A 17,861-nucleotide genomic window follows, 5' to 3' on the forward strand; every position below is an offset into this window, starting at 1 on the left:
TGCTGGTCTGGACAAGTGCTCCTTTCCGTCATCTCCACCCCAAACATCACCCCTTCCCCAACCTCCCTGAAAGTAAAGGATGCTTTTTCCAAAGCCTGGAGACCCAGTTGCTGAGTCCTGGGGAAGGAAGCGGTTACTGGAGTTTTCTCTAGTTCCTCTAGTAGGTCCACACCCCTACATATACACAGTCTTCATCACATAGGATGTGATCTCCAACACATCTTACCTCCCCGGGCTGGTGGTGGTCAGAGAGGAGGAGGTGGATCTCAGGCAGGGGTCAGACCATCAGACCTCCAAGAGAGCCTACCTCTTTGGGGCCTGGGCTAGTGGCCCCTGGGACCCTTATCTTTTGGACCTCAGGTCTAGTTACTAGTTGACACCTTGGGAGAATAATGCTAATTCTAGTCTGATTCCTCTCTCTAATAAATCTCTTTCTTCTCCTGGCTTTGTCCTCCCCCACTCTCAAACACACCAAAAGGTTAAGCCTGACTTCTTTCCCAGTCCTGAATCTCCTGAGTCTATAGGGCGGAGTTGGGGGTGATTCTGGATCTCTGGTTTCCTGTTTTGTTCAATGTGTCTTTCAGCCACCTGCCCTTTGCCTTGCTCTTCTTCATTGCTAGGGTATCTCTTGGAGCCTCTAGATCTTTCTCTCTGCACCTCTCCCTGTGTCCATGTTTAGGGATCTCCTCCAAATTTCTCTCCCTACATTTTGGGGTATGTCTTTGTTCCTCTGTGGCTTCTCCGTTTGGGAATACGCCAATGCAACGGTGCGGCCCATGGGAATGGGAAAAGGAGCAGGGCTTCCTTCTTGCCCCCATCTAGAGGCGACTGCAACCCAAGGATGGCCACGACCGGGTCGCTTCTCATTCAGGGCACAAGCACCTGGTCGATGCCCCGCTGTCCGCCCCCACCCCCGCAGCCGCCGTCCTCCAGCCTCCCCCCTCCAACCCCTCCGCCCGCCTGGAAAAGGCAAATTTGACATTTTTAAATCCCGAGCCTTAGAGGGATCGATGCGGCCCGGGGGCCCCGCCCGGGGTCGATATTCCTGATTGGGAAGCGGCCGCTGCACGGAGCCCGCGTGTAAATCACCCGTACTGGGGGAGGGGGCACCGGAGCCAACCGCGTCCCAGGCGCGCGGAGCCAGGCGGGGTCCCGGCCCAGGCCGACCCTAAGGCAATGGAATGAGGAGACCGACAGGCCTCAGAGACCGGGAGACAGATCCGCCCAGGGGTTCTCCCCCCTCCCCGGCCCAGCTCTGCCAACTCTGCGGGCCGGCTCCGGTCTCGCTTCAGCGGCCGCCACCCTCCGTTGCCCCTGGAGCCGCAGGGGAGGCCGGTGTCGGAGCCAGCCATGCGGCGGCTCCTCTCAGGCCGCTCCCGCGGGGCCTGGGCTTCGGCGGCGGCTGTCACGAAGCCGACAGGCCGGGCGGGCCGGCAGGGGCGGGTGGCAGGGGAGAGGTGCGGGGGGGGGGGGGGGAGGAAGGCTGGCGCGGCTCTGGCTCACAGTGGGCGCGCAACAGATGTTTGCGCAATTGAGGGACAAGGTGGCGTGGGGGCACCGAGCGACTGGAGGGCGCGGGTGGGGCAAGGGGTGGCCTAGACCTGTGGGGGGTGGGAGTCTGGCCCTCCAGCGGGAGCGAGCAGGCATCCGAGGGGGCTCTGGGGACCGCTAGCTGGGATAGACCCCTTCCCGCTGTGACCCGGGTATCAAGAACAAAAGAGAATCGGTGAGCAGGGAAGTTTGGGCCCCACCTACAACGGCCTTGGCGGCCCCTGCCCTCCAATCTTCACAGTTCTCTTTTGGGGAAACCGAGGCAGCCGAGGCTGAGAAGGGCCAGGAAGGTTAAAAGCGGGGCCGGCAGCGAGTCTGGAGCACCGACCAGAGTTCCCGCGTGGGTCTCTGGATTCACCTGTCCGCCCCGGGTCAGCTGGTGGGTAGAGACTACGCCACGTCCCCCACCGCAGTTCAGACCTTCCCCTCCCGCTTCGGCTTGTCAAATCCCCCACTCCCCACCCCGCGCCAGTTTATAGAACAACAATTTGGGGAAAACAATCCGGGCCGAGTGACGGCCCCGTAATTGTGACAAAGTGAGTGCGGGCGGCTGGAGAGAGCGCTAGGGCGGGAGCGCGGCGGGGCGAGGCGGAGGCAGGGGCGCCTCCTGCCCGCCCCGCCGCCCTCTCGTTCTCATTCCGGTCACCTCCCATCCCTCTCCTTGACTCTTCTCCAATTCTTCTTCTCCCGGCCCCTCGCGCCTCCCTTCGCTTGTTCCTCCATCGCTCTTCCTTTTCCTCTCGGTAACGGCTCTTCTCCCGCCCCCACCCCGACAGCCCCTCCCCCCCGGTGCACTTTTTCTTCCCTCACTTCTCCCTCTCTCCTCCGCCCTCCACTCGTTTCTCCATCTTTTCCGCGCACTCCTGTCGCCCTTGGGCCCCTGGCTGCCACCGCACGATCCGCTTCTCTCCCTGCCCAGCCCTCGCTTCCTGAGACGGAACGCTGAGCCGGGTCCCCGACCACCACTCTCTGGGAGGCCAGCGCCGCCCAGCAGTCCTGGGTTCCTCCGGCCTCAGAGCTGGCGGCGCGCAGCGGCCCAGGGGCCAGGCGGCCTACCCCTTCCCTCCGGTTCCGCCGCTGCCTCCCCCACCCCGCTTCCAGCACCGGGAGCGAGTTTGTTTGTCCAGCGGCGGCCGCCGCCGCCCGAGCTGTTTGCCGAGCTTAGCGCGCCGCCTCGCAGAGCGGGCCCAATTAAGTCTCATTCATTATTCAGCGCTCTGTCCGCCCCCGTCCCCCCAGCCGGCGGCTCCAGCGTCGCTTTGGGGCCCCTCCCAGCCCTGGCCCCGCAGTGAGCCCTAAGGCGCCTTAGGCGAGCCGCTTCCCTCCCCCGGCCGGGGTAAGGGCGGAGGGGCTGGCGGTGTGGAGGAACAGAAGCACTCTGTCCGCTACGCGGAGGAGACGAGCGTGGGGGCCACCAGGGCCACCCCACCCCCAAGTCAAGGCTGGGGAACCTTGGAGATCCAAGCCTTTCCTCTACAGAGGAGGAAACAGACCCCAGAAGCGGCGTGACTTGGCCAAGGTCACGTAGCAGAACCAGGATTGGAGCCCAGGGCACTGAAGCGAAGGCATCTTTCATCCCAGCTCCTTGCCAGCATCGAAGTGGGAGGAAGGCAGACTGCTCTGGTGCTGCGGCCTCGCGCTCGCTCTGCTCTCCCGGTGGGACGTCCTTCACCCCATATCCCTTTTGGCTATTGTTTCTGCCTCTTGCCCGTAGACCTCAGGATACAGCGGACTTGGGCTCCCGCTAGATCTGGAGGCCCCTCAGGTCTCAGGCTCAGGTCTAGATGTAATCCCCCCGAGTGACAGGCCTGGAGGTGGGGCAGATGAGGCAAACTCGGGGTCTGGAGGTCCTCTCTGAGGCCTCTCCGTGGGTGAGTCAGCCTTAGAGGCATTGGAAGTGGAGCCATCCAAGGCAGTCTTGAAAGACAACGGAGTAGGAAGAGAGTGCACCCTGAGGTGAGGCACAAGTCACCCTATCATCTGTAGGGGTGGCAAGGGGAGATCGAGGCCTATTTTTGCGTTTATAGGGAACCGCTCTGGGCTGCTTTGCCCCGGCAACTGGACAAGGTGAGTCTGGGGACCCGCCCGGCCCCGCCCTTCCGTAAGCGGCAGCGCCACCTGGTGGCGGCGGTGCCGCGGTGCAGGCGCCCTGGGCCTGGACCTTTGAGCCCGGGGAGGCTGGATGCGCCCTGAAAGCCTTACACCGAGTTTTCCCGAAAGGGCGGGCGAGAGGAGCCAGAGGCTGAAAGGTGATCCCGAAGAGGCCGGGGCGGGGTGGGGGTGCTTAGGGAGGGGCCTGACCCGGACGGCCCCACTTCCGTGACACAGTAAACACAGAAAGACAAAGTCCATTTGGATGCAAGTGGGAGCGGAGTGAGAGGGGCCATTTTGACTCTGTAGTCAAAGGAAATGACTGGTCTGACGGGGTCTGGGAGCCGGAGTACCCAGGTACAGCCGCCCACCCTGGGACTAGCGGGTAACTGGCTGGTGGTCTTGAGGCCTACTTCGCGTGGCGGGGAGACACTGGCAGGCACACGTTGGCATCTGGCTTGATGTTCTGGGTGTTCATCGGGCCTCTTTGTAGAGACTTTGTAGAGACTTCAAGTCCGCCTTTGCGGGGTCAAAATGCTAGTTTTCCAGAGCGGTTTAAGTGGAGGGACCTCAGGACCTCTTTTAAGTGTGACTTGTGCGAAGATCGCGCGGCCCGGAGAGGTGGGAAGGCTGGAGAGGGGCTGAAACCTTGACCATGTGTCTGAGGGCACCCATAATGTGAAGTTGAGGAGCGCTGGGAGGGGCAAGGGACTTTCAAAATTTGTAGGAACTGTAGAAGGGCATTCTGTTCACTCCTGTGCACTCCACTCCCCCATAAGTCATTCCAGGAATCAGTGGTCTGAAACTTAAGCTGCTGCTTTTCTGTCCGTGTGCGGCGTTCTACATCAGCTGAAAGCATTTAAAAACATTTTTCTCTCCTAAATTTGGAGTTGCTATGCTTGTAAAAACAAAAACAAAAACAAAAACAAAAACAAAAACAAATGAGAGGCCAGACCAAACGGTATGGGAGAATCTGCATTTCAGGGACACTCAGGCAGATCTGCACTTGATTATTATTGGAAGGAGAAATGGTTTACTGGGTTGGGACCTGGATGTACTCTTACCACTGCTTTTTTCCATCTCTTAGGGTCTAAGGATAACTCTGGGACCATGACAGCCATGATTTTCACAGATGACCCCAGATTTCTGCCTTCTGGGCAATGTCAGGTGCCACTGAACTTGATCTGACACCCTTTCCCTAGAGGATGGCCAAGGGGCTCTTGGTGACCTATGCCCTCTGGGCTGTGGGGGGCCCTGCTGGACTCCACCACCTGTACCTGGGGCGGGACAGTCATGCGCTGCTCTGGATGCTTACCCTAGGGGGTGGTGGGCTGGGCTGGCTCTGGGAATTCTGGAAGCTCCCAAGCTTTGTAGCCCAGGCCAACAGAACCCAGCGGCAGAGGCAGAGCTCGGGAGGGAGGATACCCCCTCTGAGTCTTATTCGCTTTGTCGCCCAGATGACAGTGGGCATCTATTTTGGCCTGGTGGCTCTCATTAGCCTTTCTTTCATGGCCAACTTCTATATCGTGGGCCTCCCACTGGCAGTTGGCTTAGGGGTCTTGCTGGTGGCTGCTGTTGGCAACCAGACCTCAGACTTTAAGAATACTCTAGGGGCAGCATTTCTTACTTCCCCTCTCTTCTATGGCCGCCCCATAGCCATCCTGCCCATTAGCTTGGCTGCCAGCATTACAGCCCAGAAGCACCGCCGCTATAAAGCTTCAGTTGGGTCGGAGACGCTCAGTGTTCGGCTCTATCGTCTGGGCTTGGCTTACCTGGCTTTCACAGGCCCGCTAGCCTACAGCGCCGTTTGCAACACAGCTGCCACCCTGAGCTATGTGGCAGAAACCCTTGGCTCCTTCTTGAGTTGGTTCAGCTTCTTCCCCCTCCTTGGCCCCCTCATGGAGTCTGTCCTCCTTCTGCCTTACCGCGCCTGGAGGCTGCTGGTGGGGGATCCTGGCTTCAGCAGTGGCTACTTGCAGGAGTGGGAGAAGCTCTATGAGTTTGTTAGCAGTTTTCAGAATGAGAAGCGTCAGCTGGCTTACCAGGTAAGGCTTTGTTCCCTCTCATTCCTGGGCGGGACAGCTCTGGGTATTAGGCTAAGCCTGATTGGAAATGATGCCCCCTTATGTGGAAGTGCTGTTTTCATGTCTGCTGGGTCGGGCCCTAGAAGGGTGTCTTGGTTTCTTTGGGCTTCTGTGTGCCATGGGTGACAGTACAGAGGATCTAATAGTGAGTGGGAAAGGATACATATATATTGTTTACTTTCATTGAGATATATATAAAGTGAATAAGTTTTATGTATACATCTATGTAACCACCACTCAAATCAAATATAGAATATATCCAGCACTAAGAAGTTCCCCTTGCTTCCCTCAGAGGGAATCTCTGTTCTGACTTCTGTTATCATAGATGAGTTTTGCCCATTCTTGAACTTCATAAAAATGGAATCATTCAGTATGTACTCTTTTATGTCTGACTTCTTTCTTTATAAAATTAATTGATTTTTATTTTATTTCTATTTATGTTTTTTCTTTTTAAGTAGTCTCCACTCCCATCATGGGGCTTGAACTTACAACCCTGACATCAAGAGTCACATGTTCTACCAACTGAGCCAGCTAGATACCCCATGTCTGACTCTTTCATTCAACATTATGGTTGAGATTTATTCACACTGTTGCATGCAGTATAATTAAATACTGTTACAGTTATAAATTGTTTCCATTGTTATATGGTATCCCATTGTATGAATATACTACACATTCACTCTATAGTTAATGAATATTTGGCTTAGTTCCAGTTTGGGACCATTCTGATCAAGTTGCTGTGAACAGTCTTATACATGTCTTTGGTGGATTTATTTGCTTATTTCTCTTGCAAGGAAGAGACCTTGTCAGGGATGTGAAGTCCTAGGTTAGAAAATGGGCAACTGTGATTCAAGGAAAATCTTGGTTCTTGCCATGAGATCCAGGCTAGCCCATGTTTCAAAAGACTGGTGTTCTAATCTGAGGCTATGGGCCTTTCTCTCAGGCAAGTAGAAGCCAACTCCAGTTTAGCAAGGAAGCAGGAGAGACCCAGGTGCTCTGAAACTTAGGGAATCCTAATTTGTCAGCTTCTGTTTCCCTAAGGTTTTGAATCTCTCAGAGGGGGCAACGAATGAAGAAATACATCAAAGATACCGGGAGCTGGTGAAGATCTGGCACCCTGACCACAACCTGCACTGGACCCAGGAGGCTCAGAGGCATTTCCTGGAGATTCAGGCTGCGTATGAAGTCCTGAGCCAGCCCAGAAAGCCCGGGGGATCCTGGAGGTGAGAAGAAATTTCCCCTTGGGGATGGACTCTTTCTGGCAGAGCCAAGCAGCTTGTCCCAGTCCAGTTTTGCCCACTTGGGTCATCCCGATAGCGTTAAAGAAACTGTCTGCTTGCAGTGGGGATGAGAACAACTTAAAGGGGTAAGAAAGCCTTTGTGGTAGAAGAGTGTATTTATGTTGCAAATTTCTGAATTCTCGTTGTTGTATTCCTGACAATTTCTTCTTAAAATCAGATAGTGAAATGAAAGGCATAATATAAAACCAATAAAATATCTTTTAGAGAATATAGTACCATGCCCCACCCTGGTATGTTGATGAGTGATGGAGGAAGGTTGTTTATCAATTTCATTTCTTCCCTTCCCTTCCCTTCCCTTCCCTTCCCTTCCCTTCCCTTCCCTCCCCTCCCCTCCCCTCCCCTCCCCTCCCCTTCCCTCCCCTCCCCTCCCCCTCCCTTCTTTTTTCTTTCTTTTCTCTCTCTCTCTCTCTCTCTCTCTTTCCTTCCTTCCTTCCTTCCTTCCTTCCTTCCTTCCTTCCTTCCTTCCTTCCTGTGCAAAGCACTGAGTTAGGAGATCGAAGGAAAAATATGAAGGTTCTATTTCATAAGCTGTCCTATGACAGTAGGGATTCGATCTATTCTACAGATTACAAATGGGTAAGAGAGGGGTTAAATTTAAATATTTCAGAAAAATATCTTAATTCCATATATAGGAGAGCTTTACTAGGAGCTACCCCCCCCCCCCGCAGGAACTAGCTGCTGTGGGGTGGGAGTAGTACCCCCATCACAAATGCTTCTGCTTGATGAAGTATTGTAGAGAGCCCTCAGATTTTACATGGGTGGTTGGACTGGCTGAATTCTCAGGCGTCCCCAGAACTTGGGCTATGACTCTGAGCTACATACTCTGCTGTTAGGAGCTTATAGTCTGGTGGGGGATATAACATATATAATATACACGGATATCAAAGTTCTCCTCCTTCAGTGTTTTGAACTCAGTGTCATAAGAAGTATAAACAGAGCACACTGGAACACTGGAGAAGGGACAGATGACATTGTTTTATGGGGACTCATGGGAAAATTCATGATTTTATATCTCATGTGCCTTTATAGGGACTTTGGGGAAACCCTAGGGAACCAGCAGCTTGAGCATCTCAAGAGGGTCTTATTTCATTCCTATGTAACCAGCCAAGTGTGGAAGAAACAGTCTAGGATGCACAGGGACACCGGAGAACCGAACTATGATGTTAAAATTATATACCTTTACTCCAGGTTTCTCACTCTTCTTTTGTGTTTGTGTACATTCCTCAAGCTTTTTTCCCCTTTTTTTTCCCCCTGGAAGTTAACTCTGAGCGGTGTATATATATTTTTTAAAAGTAGAATTCTTTTGGCTACTATTCCTTGCAGATTAAAACAAAACATGGTCTGATCAATGGAGAAGAATGAAATTTGTAGATTTTTTTCCTTTGTATTCATATATTAAAAAAATTAAAAAATTTTTGCCAATGAATTTATATGCCATGATTTTAAGACAAAATTAACTTTTACACCTTTTTAAAGTTGCCAAAAATTGATATACACTTCTTCTGAAAAACACTTATAATTTGTCAGATTATCACATGGAATTTTAATGAGGCATTGTTGTGGGCTATTGATTACTAACTTATTAACATGATATGTAGTACTATTTCTGCAAAATGTAAATATATTAAAAATAGTCTATAAGGAAAAAGAGACAAAAGAATGATTAAGGGCTTTACTTGATTTGGAAAATTATTTTACTGTTCTCAAATTTTATTGTGAGCTTTTGTTACAAAAATATGGCTATATTTTAACTTATTCAACTAGGAACTATCAATGAGCAGTTTCTGTTGTTTCAACATGAGCAATGCTACAATAAACATCTTTAAATGTGTGTATTGGTGCTTTTTGTTTTCTTTTCTTTTTTTTTTTTTTGAAAGATTTTATTTATTTATTTGACAGAGAGAGAGACAGCCAGCGAGAGAGGGAACACAAGCAGGGGGAGTGGGAGAGGAAGAAGCAGGCTCATAGCGGAGGAGCCTGATGTGGGGCTCGATCCCAGAACGCTGGGATCACGCCCTGAGCCGAAGGCAGACGCTTAACGACTGAGCCACCCAGGCGTCCCTGCTTTTTGTTTTCTTGATGCTAGATTCCAATAAGCGATAATGTAGGGTCAAACAGAATGTATGTTTTATTTTATTTTTAAAGTTTTATTTATTCATTTGAGAGAGAGAGAGAGAGAGAGACAGCATGAGCAGGGGGAGGGGCAGAGGGAAAATCAGACTCCCTGCTGAGTGCTGACTTGGGGCTTGAGCCCAGGACCCTGAGATCATGACCTGAGCTGGTCAGACACTTAACTGACTGAGCCACCCAGGCACCCCCAGGATGTATATTTTAAATTTTCATTGATATTGTATCAGGTTATTTCTGGAAAAGATTATAGCAATTTACACTTCCACCAGCAATGTAAGAAACTGGCCCTTTCCTTGTAACTGGAATGGACTGTTATGACTTTTAAATTTTTGCCAAGAGGAATAGTATTTGATAACTTTAATTTGTCTTTCCCTGACTCCTAGTAACTATAAGTTTGGCATCTTCTTCAAATTTTTCTCGGCTACTTGCATTTCATCTTCATTGAATGCCTGAATGCATTCTCTCCCTCTTTAAAAAAAAAAAAGTCCTACTTGTCTTTATGACATCTGTTTTGTTGGTATCCTTGCTTGTTAGCAACCTTAGCCCTTCATCATAGGTGTTATAGATATTTTCCCCCAGTCTATGATTTGTCTTTTGACTTTAAGCATAGGTTTTGGAATCAGAAGGATTACTGTTAGGATTTGGATCTGGTTCCATGATTTTCTAGCTGTTTGTGATCCTGGGCTTCTTTAGTCTCTGAGAGCCTTAGTTCCCCCTAAAAATTGAGATAATAGTATGTACTTTTTTTTTTTTTAATTAAGTAGGCACCATGCCCAATTGGGGCTTGAACTCACGACCTTGAGATTAAGAGTCGCATGCTCTACTGACTGAGCCAGCCAGGAGCCCCCATAAAATGTACTTTTTTTTTCTTCTAAGATTTCATTTAAATTCAAGTTAAACAATAGTATATACTTTTAAAGGATTGCTGGGATAACGAAGCTACCATATGTAGAATGAGCAACCACAATTTTACTATAACACTTTAGCCTTTTCAGCCCACGTAAGGAAATAGGGCTTGAGTGTCTAGGGAGTTAACTGTTACGGAATGAAGGTTATACTTGTAAGGCTGAATTTTCGTAGAGTGTATTAGTGTATTTTCTATTTTTAAAAAATTTTCCTCTTGATTTCCTGCAAATCACTGTAAAGCTTACAGATGACGGTTAGAAAGAAATAAGACTGATGGATTGGTTGTGCTGTGGTGGTAGGGTTGCCAGTGGTCCCTCTCCCTCATCTATTCTCTCCTAGACTCTCTCTTGTTTTATAATTAAGAAATATTTCAGCCTCTTTTAGCTGTTTATGGGGAACCAGGGAAGTGGTTTGGGTTTGGCTGTTCTTAGACTGCAGTTTTAAAATGGGTTCGGGATGCCTGGGTGGCTCAGACGGTTAAGCGTCTGCCTTTGGCTCAGGTCCTAATCCCAGAGTCCTTGCTCAGCAGGGAGCCTGCTTCTCCCTCTGCCTGCCGCTCCCCCTGCTTGTGCTCTCTCTCTCTCTGACAAATAAATAAATAAATAAAAATCTTCAAAAAAATAAAAAATAAAATGGGGCTGAGCTCATCTGGGCCAGTTGTGATTGCAGAAGTCCTCAGAATGAGACAACTCCGAGGGTAAGATGAATCTCTGAGAAGGAGCTGGGAAACTGCTTGTAAGATGGCCCTTTTCACTTGCAGATTCTCCTTGCAGAAATCTCTCCTCATCCTTTGGCAGATTCATTTCCATTAGGGAGGCTATTCCCAGCCTCTGGAGTCTCAGTCCTTCTATGCAGAAAAGAGAGGTATTTATACTTTCTGAGGTACTCCAGCATGGCGATCTCACACCCAGCTCTTAGCCAGGCCACATTGGTCACTTTAGTGTGGTTTGGTTTTGCGCAGGAGACATTTTTGTGGGTATGGGCTGGGGCACCAGGTGAGAAGTGAGAAAGAGGTTAAAGAATGTTAACCTCTTAGTAGGAAAGACTGGTGAAACCATATTTGAATTTCATCTTCCTTCCCAAAGCAACTGACATAGCGAAAATCAGCTGAAAGTAGAAATTCATTATAAAATAATTATATATTTATATAAACCTAAGACATTAGGAAGTGTGAGGTCTTCCTTATTCTCTACCTGAGTAGATTTAATGAAATCCAATTATTTCATATTCTCCCATTCCCACAAATAAAAAAATGTATAGACCCTTTAAAGAGTTGGAAGGGAATCGAGAAAGCCTGTATGCCAAGTACTCATTCAGTGCAGAATCTTGAGAACGGCTTTCCTCAAAGATTTCCGTTTCAGCTTTTGCTTCAGTTGGAAATCTGCTCCCTGTTTCACCTTTTGGGCATCCTTAATTGTTAAGTTCTTTTATTGGACTGAAATTTGCTTCCCTGTAATTTCCTTCTAGAACTGCTATCTCTTGTTATAAAGAACAAAACCCAACAAAAAACCCATTCTTGATAAAAACCTGCCCTTCATCTCCTATCCCTCTAAATTTTCCCTTTCCCGGCTTAAACATTGCCTTGTTTGCAGAAGCGCTGTAATTTGGTAGAAAGAGACAGATGGAGAAGTGAGGAGATGGGCTGCTCCCTCCATCTCTTATGGGACCAGCCTGCTGCTTTCTCTGGACCTCAGTGTTTCCTTTGTAATATGAGGAAGCCAGACTTAGATGACCTTTGAGATTGCTTTCCACACTGGATGCTGGGTTCTCAACTTTTCAGCTGAGGCTTGTGCTAAGTGGTTCTGTTTTGTCATCTTCTGTCTGCCCTCTTGCGGACACTGTCTTGGGGAGAAAAGAAAATATTAAATTTCTTGAAGAACAATATAATGGCCACCCACCCCCTCCCACATAAAAGAATTCACCTATATTAAACTGTTTTCATATATTCATGTTCCCTTCTAGTCTTCATCCATAAATGTACATAATTAATTTTTACATGATTGAATCATATCAAGGACACAATTTGGTATTGCTTTTTCCCCTGACTGAATCGTACGCATTTTGTATGTTATTATGAAGGCGTATATATGTGTGTGTGTATATATATATATATATATTACTATGAGACATACATATATTTAATTGAGATGTAATTCACATACCATAAAATTCATCCTTTTAACGTATACAGTTTGGTCATTTTTAGTATATTCATAAGGTTGTGTAACCATCACCACTAGCTAATTCCAGATGTTTTTGCCTTCCCCAAAACAAACCCCATACCCATTAGTGATCACTCTCCGTTCTCCCCTCCCCCAGCCTCTAGCAATCACCAGTACTTTCTGTCTCTGTAGGTTTGCCTATCCTGGACACGTTATACAAAAGGAATCATACAATGTCTCCTTTTGTGTCTGGATTTTTTTCACTTAGCATAGTGTTTTCAAGATTCATCCATGTTGTAGCATGCATTATCATTCTATGTTTCTTGTTTTATTTTTTCAAATAGCATATCATTATATTTTAATGCTGCATAATATTCCATTTTTGGGAGACATTTAGCTATTAATATATATATTTGTTGTTACAAGGAATTCTGCATTGATACCTTGATGTTTCTAATTCATCTATTCTCTTGAATTATTTCAGAATAAATTCCCATGGGTGGGATTACTGGGTCAAAGGGTATGAACATTTTTATGGCTCTTGTCAATATTGCTCTTAAATTGTGCCCAGAACTAAATGCAATTCTCAGATGTGTTCAGACAGAACGGGGTACTGTGGGGCTATTAAGTTCTCAAGGTCTGGACAGTATATCATCCTTTAAATCAAGCAGTCTAAGAATTTATTAGCTTTTTTTGGTTGCTCATTGAGCTTAGAGCCAACTAAGGCCCTTAGATCTTTTCCTAGGCACTGTGTCTTAGAGATGCTTGCATCTACTCTAGGACCTGGGAGACTTTTGAAGACTCCCTGACCTGAATTTAGTATTTCTTTGCTTTCTCTTTTCTTTACCAGTAGGTGGTCCTAACAAGCGAGCCGGAGCTTTGGGTTTATTGCAGTCTTAGCTGAGAGCTGCAGATGGCGCCTTAAGGCTGTCGCAAGGGTCAAATAGGGCCCTTCCCTTTTTTTAAGGATCTGGTGGTGGTACCTCTTCAGCGGGTTCATTACCATAATTCAGCCCTCCCCTTTTGTTGGGAAGGAAAGAGCAGGGTGGATTTGGGTGTTATTCAGCGTAAGCTCCCAATGAAACCTGTTTTCTAAATGTCATTTGCTCTCCTGGGGACTCTGGGGCAGTCTGTCTCCAAGCTTTGCTTGGACACACATTTCCTGCCACTGAGTTTTTGGCTTCTGAAGTTCACACCCCGAGAAGCTGAGTATTTGGTTTCTCTTCATGTTCCTTGGCATCTTTCTCTTGGTCACCGTAGAAGATTGAAACATGTTCAACTACCCGGATTTGTTCATTTGTTTTGTGAAGATGGGTTTTGAACCACAAAAGCGAAAACTTTGCAGAGGGTCCTGCGGAAAGGGATTTCATTTCAATACTTTGTTGCTCTCTTTATTTTCATTTTCCTTTTCTTCCCAGTTCTCTCCTTTCTCCTCACCTCTCATCCGCCCTTTCCATAGCCCAAATTTGCTTATTTGCAGACTATTACAACTATTATAACTTTTAGCATCACTTTTGATTTTTCTGGATCTAAACGTCACTGACAAGTTTCAACAGTGCCCTGTGTGGGAAAGTTGGAAGGGAATCATTTTAAATCCATTCGGTGCCCAACCTTAGTCCCATTTCTGGGCTGGGAAAAGTTGTGAGGAACATTGTCCTCTGGGTAGTAGCTGAGTTATCACAAGAGCCTGGCTTTAAAGCACCACCTGAAGGGACATTTTTCCTAGGCTGGATAGGTCAGGCACCTTTCAGATGAAGTAGTATAAAGAAAGGAACGGGAGGGGTATGGGGGAGAGGGGGAAATATAAATGTCTTCTATTCATATATTTCCAAGGCACAGATCTGAGGGCCAGTGAGGCTCATTGTTACTCCTTTACCTCTTCCTTCATATCCATAACCACCAGTTTGGACTTGGCTTCTCCTGATACTTTCTCCTTTTCACTCCTGGGGTCCATGGCAGAGAGTGTAAACTTACTGCTCTTCTGTGTAATTTGGATTGGCAAGCAAATCGCTGCTCCATCCGGGCACACGGTGCCATATTATTTATATTCAGTGATTGGGAATTCATTGCCTCTCAGCAGTTGACTTTTCTCGCACAGCCAAGAGACTGATCATTTTAGACCCATCTCCCTTCCAACTCTAATTCTTTTCCATCAGTGCGTTCCTTGTTCTCATGGCCATGCCTTTGCTAATGTCACCCTTCTTCCCTGTAATTATTTTTCCTCTCTGCTAATCCAAATCTTTACACTTCTTTTACATTCAGCTTAAGGTTTATCCCTAAATGATGCCTTCACTGATTAATTCCATCTCCAGTAATCTTTCCCCCTTGAGTTCCTTCAGCATTCCTGTCTAGTTTGGGTCGTTCTATCAAGCATTTTCTTACATGTTGCCATATAATCATTCTCTGTCTCCTGTTTGTAAGTCTTGTCTCCTTAACTATAGCAAAGACCCTTGAGGGCAGGGACTGTCTACTCCCCATGCAAATAACAGGACATTTAACAGTGCAAACAACAGGACATGTTATTTAACAATTAAAATTTTTCTCATTTGTTACATGGGGATATGATGCCTACATCACAGGGATGTTGAGACAATCAAATGAGACAATGTGTTGAGAATGATTTATAAACCATAAAACATTTTACAGAGGGTAGGCATTATCATTTTTAAAAATATTTTATCTCTTTATTTGAGAGAGAGCACGAGAGAGAGAGAGAGAGAGAGAGAGAGAGCGCACCAGCACACAAGCAGGGGGAGGGGCAGAGAGGGGGAGAAGCAGGCCCCCTGCTGAGCAGGGAGCCCAGGACCCTGGGATCATGACCTGAGCCGAAGGCAGACGCTTAACTACTGAGCCACCCAGGTGCCCCAGCATTATCAATTTTTAAAACAATGGTGACAGGCTGTACAAATGAAAGAGCATGCTGAAATTCCATTAATGAACTTACAGTAAAGCAGTATTAGTTATAGGTCTCATACATAGAAACAAAGTGACTAAAGATCAAATTTGGGGCCCCTGGCTTAGTTGGTAATCCATGCGACGCTTGATCTCAGGGTTGTAAATTCCAGCCCCCTGTTGGGTGGAGAGATTACTTAAAAAATAAAATCTTTTGGGGTATCTGGGTGGTTGGGCGACCTATTTTGATTTTGGCTCAGGTCGTGATCTCAGGGTCATGAGATTGAGCCCTGTGTGGGGCTCTGCACTCAGTGTGGAGTCTGCTTGGGATTCTTTCTCAAAATAAGTAAGTAAATAAAATCTTAAAAAAAAATAAAATCTTAACTTTTATTTTTTAAAGATTTATTTATATATTTTTTAAAAGATTTTGTTTATTTATTTGAGAGAGAGAGCGAGAGCACAGAGGGAAAGTGAGAGGGAGAAGCAGACTCCCTGCTGAGCAGAGAGCCTTGACTTGGGGCTTAATCCCAGGACCCTGAGATCATGACCTGAGCCAAAGGCTGGTGCCTACCCGACTGAGCCACCCAGGTGCCCTGATTTACTTATTATTTTATTTTTTTTTTAAAGATTTTATTTATTTATTTAACACAGATAGAGACAGCCAGCGAGAGAGGGAACACAAGCAGGGGGAGTGGGAGAGGAAGAAGCAGGCTCATAGCGGAGGAGCCTGATGTGGGGCTCGATCCCACGACTCCGGAATCACGCCCTGAGCCGAAGGCAGACGCTTAACCGCTGTGCCACCCAGGCGCCCCTATTTATTATTTTAGAGAGGGTGAAAGAGAATGAGTGTGGTGCGGCAGGGAGGGACAGAGGGAGAGGGAGAGAGAGAATCTCAAGCAGACTCCCCACTCCGCACTTGCAAGTGACACAAGGCTCCATCTCAAGGCCCTGGGATTATGACCTGAGCTGAAATGAAGAGTTGGATGCCCAACTGACTGAACCACTCAGGTGCCCCACCTTTTTTTTTTTTAATAAAATCTTTTTTAAAAAGGTCAAATTCAAGTTTTTAATGAACTTATAATGCACTTTTGCTGAACTGAGTGTTTCAAATATGAGTTTTTGTTTTGACATTGCCACTAATTTTGTGATGTAACAATTCAACCTTTGATAATTTAAGGCCAGCCCCAGCCACAAACATCTGATACACAACTGAATTTGTCCGTGTGACTCATGTCGTTGGACTGCAGTTTTATTACCTGTAAAATGAGAAATGCTAACCTAATCAAACTGCTTCAATAGGACTTTATTTTTTAAAAAGATTTTATTTATTTATTTATTTATTTATTTATTTGACAGAGAGTGAGAGACCACAATCAGGGGGAGCAGCAGAGGGAGAGGAAGAAGCAGGCTCCCCGCTGAGCAAGGAACCTGATGTGGGGCTCCATCCCAGGACCCCAAGATCATGACCTGAGCCGAGGGCAGCTGCTTAACCGACTGAGCCACCCAGGTGCCCCTTAATAGAACTTTAGAAAATGAATGCTCAAAGAAACATGACTCCCATACAGAAAGTTTCCTTGGAGGAAGTTTCCTTGGGGGAGAGCTGTGTACTATATAGTGCATTCACTTAGCTCTTAACAAAGCACATTACCATATTAAATACTCTGGAAAGTAAAGAAACCAGTTTAACTTTATTTTACCCAGTGTTTCCCAAATTTATTTGGAACTGGGATAGTTTTTTCAGATTCATTTAGCTTTCCATGAAACTAATTTTCTAAGACACACAGTTTGGACTGCCTACGTGAATATTCTTAGGTGTTAGAGGTGGGGTAATCAAAGGGAAAAGTACACCCTTCTGGCATGTTCTCTGGTGATCTTTGTGCCTATTGTGGTTTGGAGCTTCAAAGTTAGCCAACAGAAACTTCTAAAAGATCATGTCCCTTACTTACAGTCATTAATTACCGTCTTCAAGATGATGAGTGAAATTTTTGTGTCTCTCAGACTAAATTCAACCTTGTTTTCCTAATAAAAATATAGAATTTAGCAATCAATCCCTTCAGATACAAAAAGTCAACTCAAACAAGCATATGAGAAAAATTCCGATCTCTAGAATCTATTTGAAACGTATCAGATTAGGTTTTATCAATATTTGCAAAATATATCTGCCAAGGGGAAGATTATGTCATGATTTATCTTTAGTTCTAATTTTGCCACTAAGTCATTAGGTAACCTGGGATAAATTAATTCCCTTAAGGCTGAACCGAGACATATGGGTGTTATTTCAAAATGATCTTTTGTAATCCTTAGCAGTTACTTTAATCATTTCAAAAATTTGGTTGTTTTTTCATTTTCTTCAAAGTATGTCACAAATATTATATGTTGAATTTATTACAGCATTTCTTGTCCTCCAATATAATTAGTGATAGACTTTAAATAATTTGTAATCATTTCAAAGCAGGCAATTATCACTTTGTTTTCTTGTGAAATATGGCATATGAAATAGAAAATGTATATGTAAAGAACAATGATAAAATTAATCTTTATAACTCAGGTCCAAAAGATATTTTTGAAGCATTTATTCAGTGTCTTTTTGGAGAGATAGAGTACGGCATGAAGAATGGGTGAAGGCAGTCCATGAGTTGCGGGATCCCTCTTGCAAACCTCACTTAGCAAGTCATATATGTGACCCACCCTCCTTGAAAGACCATTATTTTTTGAGTAAAATTCTTTTTTGCAAAGAAATTTGT

At 46.4% G+C, this 17,861-nt stretch overlaps 1 protein-coding gene across 4 annotated transcripts; it reads left to right on the plus strand.

Moving 5' to 3' along the window:
* Window positions 1–3,886: 3,886 nt before the first annotated feature.
* On the plus strand, window positions 3,887–17,688 carry DNAJC22 (DnaJ heat shock protein family (Hsp40) member C22). Of its 4 annotated transcripts, none has more exons than XM_026501954.4 (4): window positions 3,887–3,999; window positions 4,730–5,687; window positions 6,768–6,949; window positions 16,474–17,688. In XM_026501954.4, exons 2-4 carry the CDS (start codon window positions 4,848–4,850, stop codon window positions 16,478–16,480), a joined length of 1,029 nt encoding a protein of 342 aa, XP_026357739.1. In that variant the 5' UTR covers window positions 3,887–3,999; window positions 4,730–4,847; the 3' UTR covers window positions 16,481–17,688. The 4 variants fall into 4 exon arrangements, with proteins under 4 accessions (XP_026357739.1, XP_048072624.1, XP_026357741.1 ...); XM_048216667.2 differs by lacking the exon at window positions 16,474–17,688 and adding an exon at window positions 8,057–8,858; XM_026501956.4 differs by lacking the exon at window positions 16,474–17,688 and having other exon boundaries at window positions 6,752–8,858.
* Window positions 17,689–17,861: the final 173 nt, after the last annotated feature.

This window comes from Ursus arctos, unplaced genomic scaffold (genome assembly GCF_023065955.2).
Source record: "Ursus arctos isolate Adak ecotype North America unplaced genomic scaffold, UrsArc2.0 scaffold_26, whole genome shotgun sequence".
Classification (NCBI taxonomy): domain Eukaryota; kingdom Metazoa; phylum Chordata; class Mammalia; order Carnivora; family Ursidae; genus Ursus; species Ursus arctos.

What these genes read in the sequence shown, in the direction of transcription:
- DNAJC22 (XM_048216667.2), top strand. Translation starts at nt 4,848, where the DNA reads ATGGCCAAGGGGCTCTTGGTGACCTATGCCCTCTGGGCTGTGGGGGGC. An exon ending in AGCGTCAGCTGGCTTACCAG is followed by an intron (nt 5,688 to 6,767) that starts GTAAGGCTTTGT and finishes TGTTTCCCTAAG; the next exon opens with GTTTTGAATCTCTCAGAGGG. An exon ending in AAGCCCGGGGGATCCTGGAG is followed by an intron (nt 6,950 to 8,056) that starts GTGAGAAGAAAT and finishes GTGCCTTTATAG; the next exon opens with GGACTTTGGGGAAACCCTAG.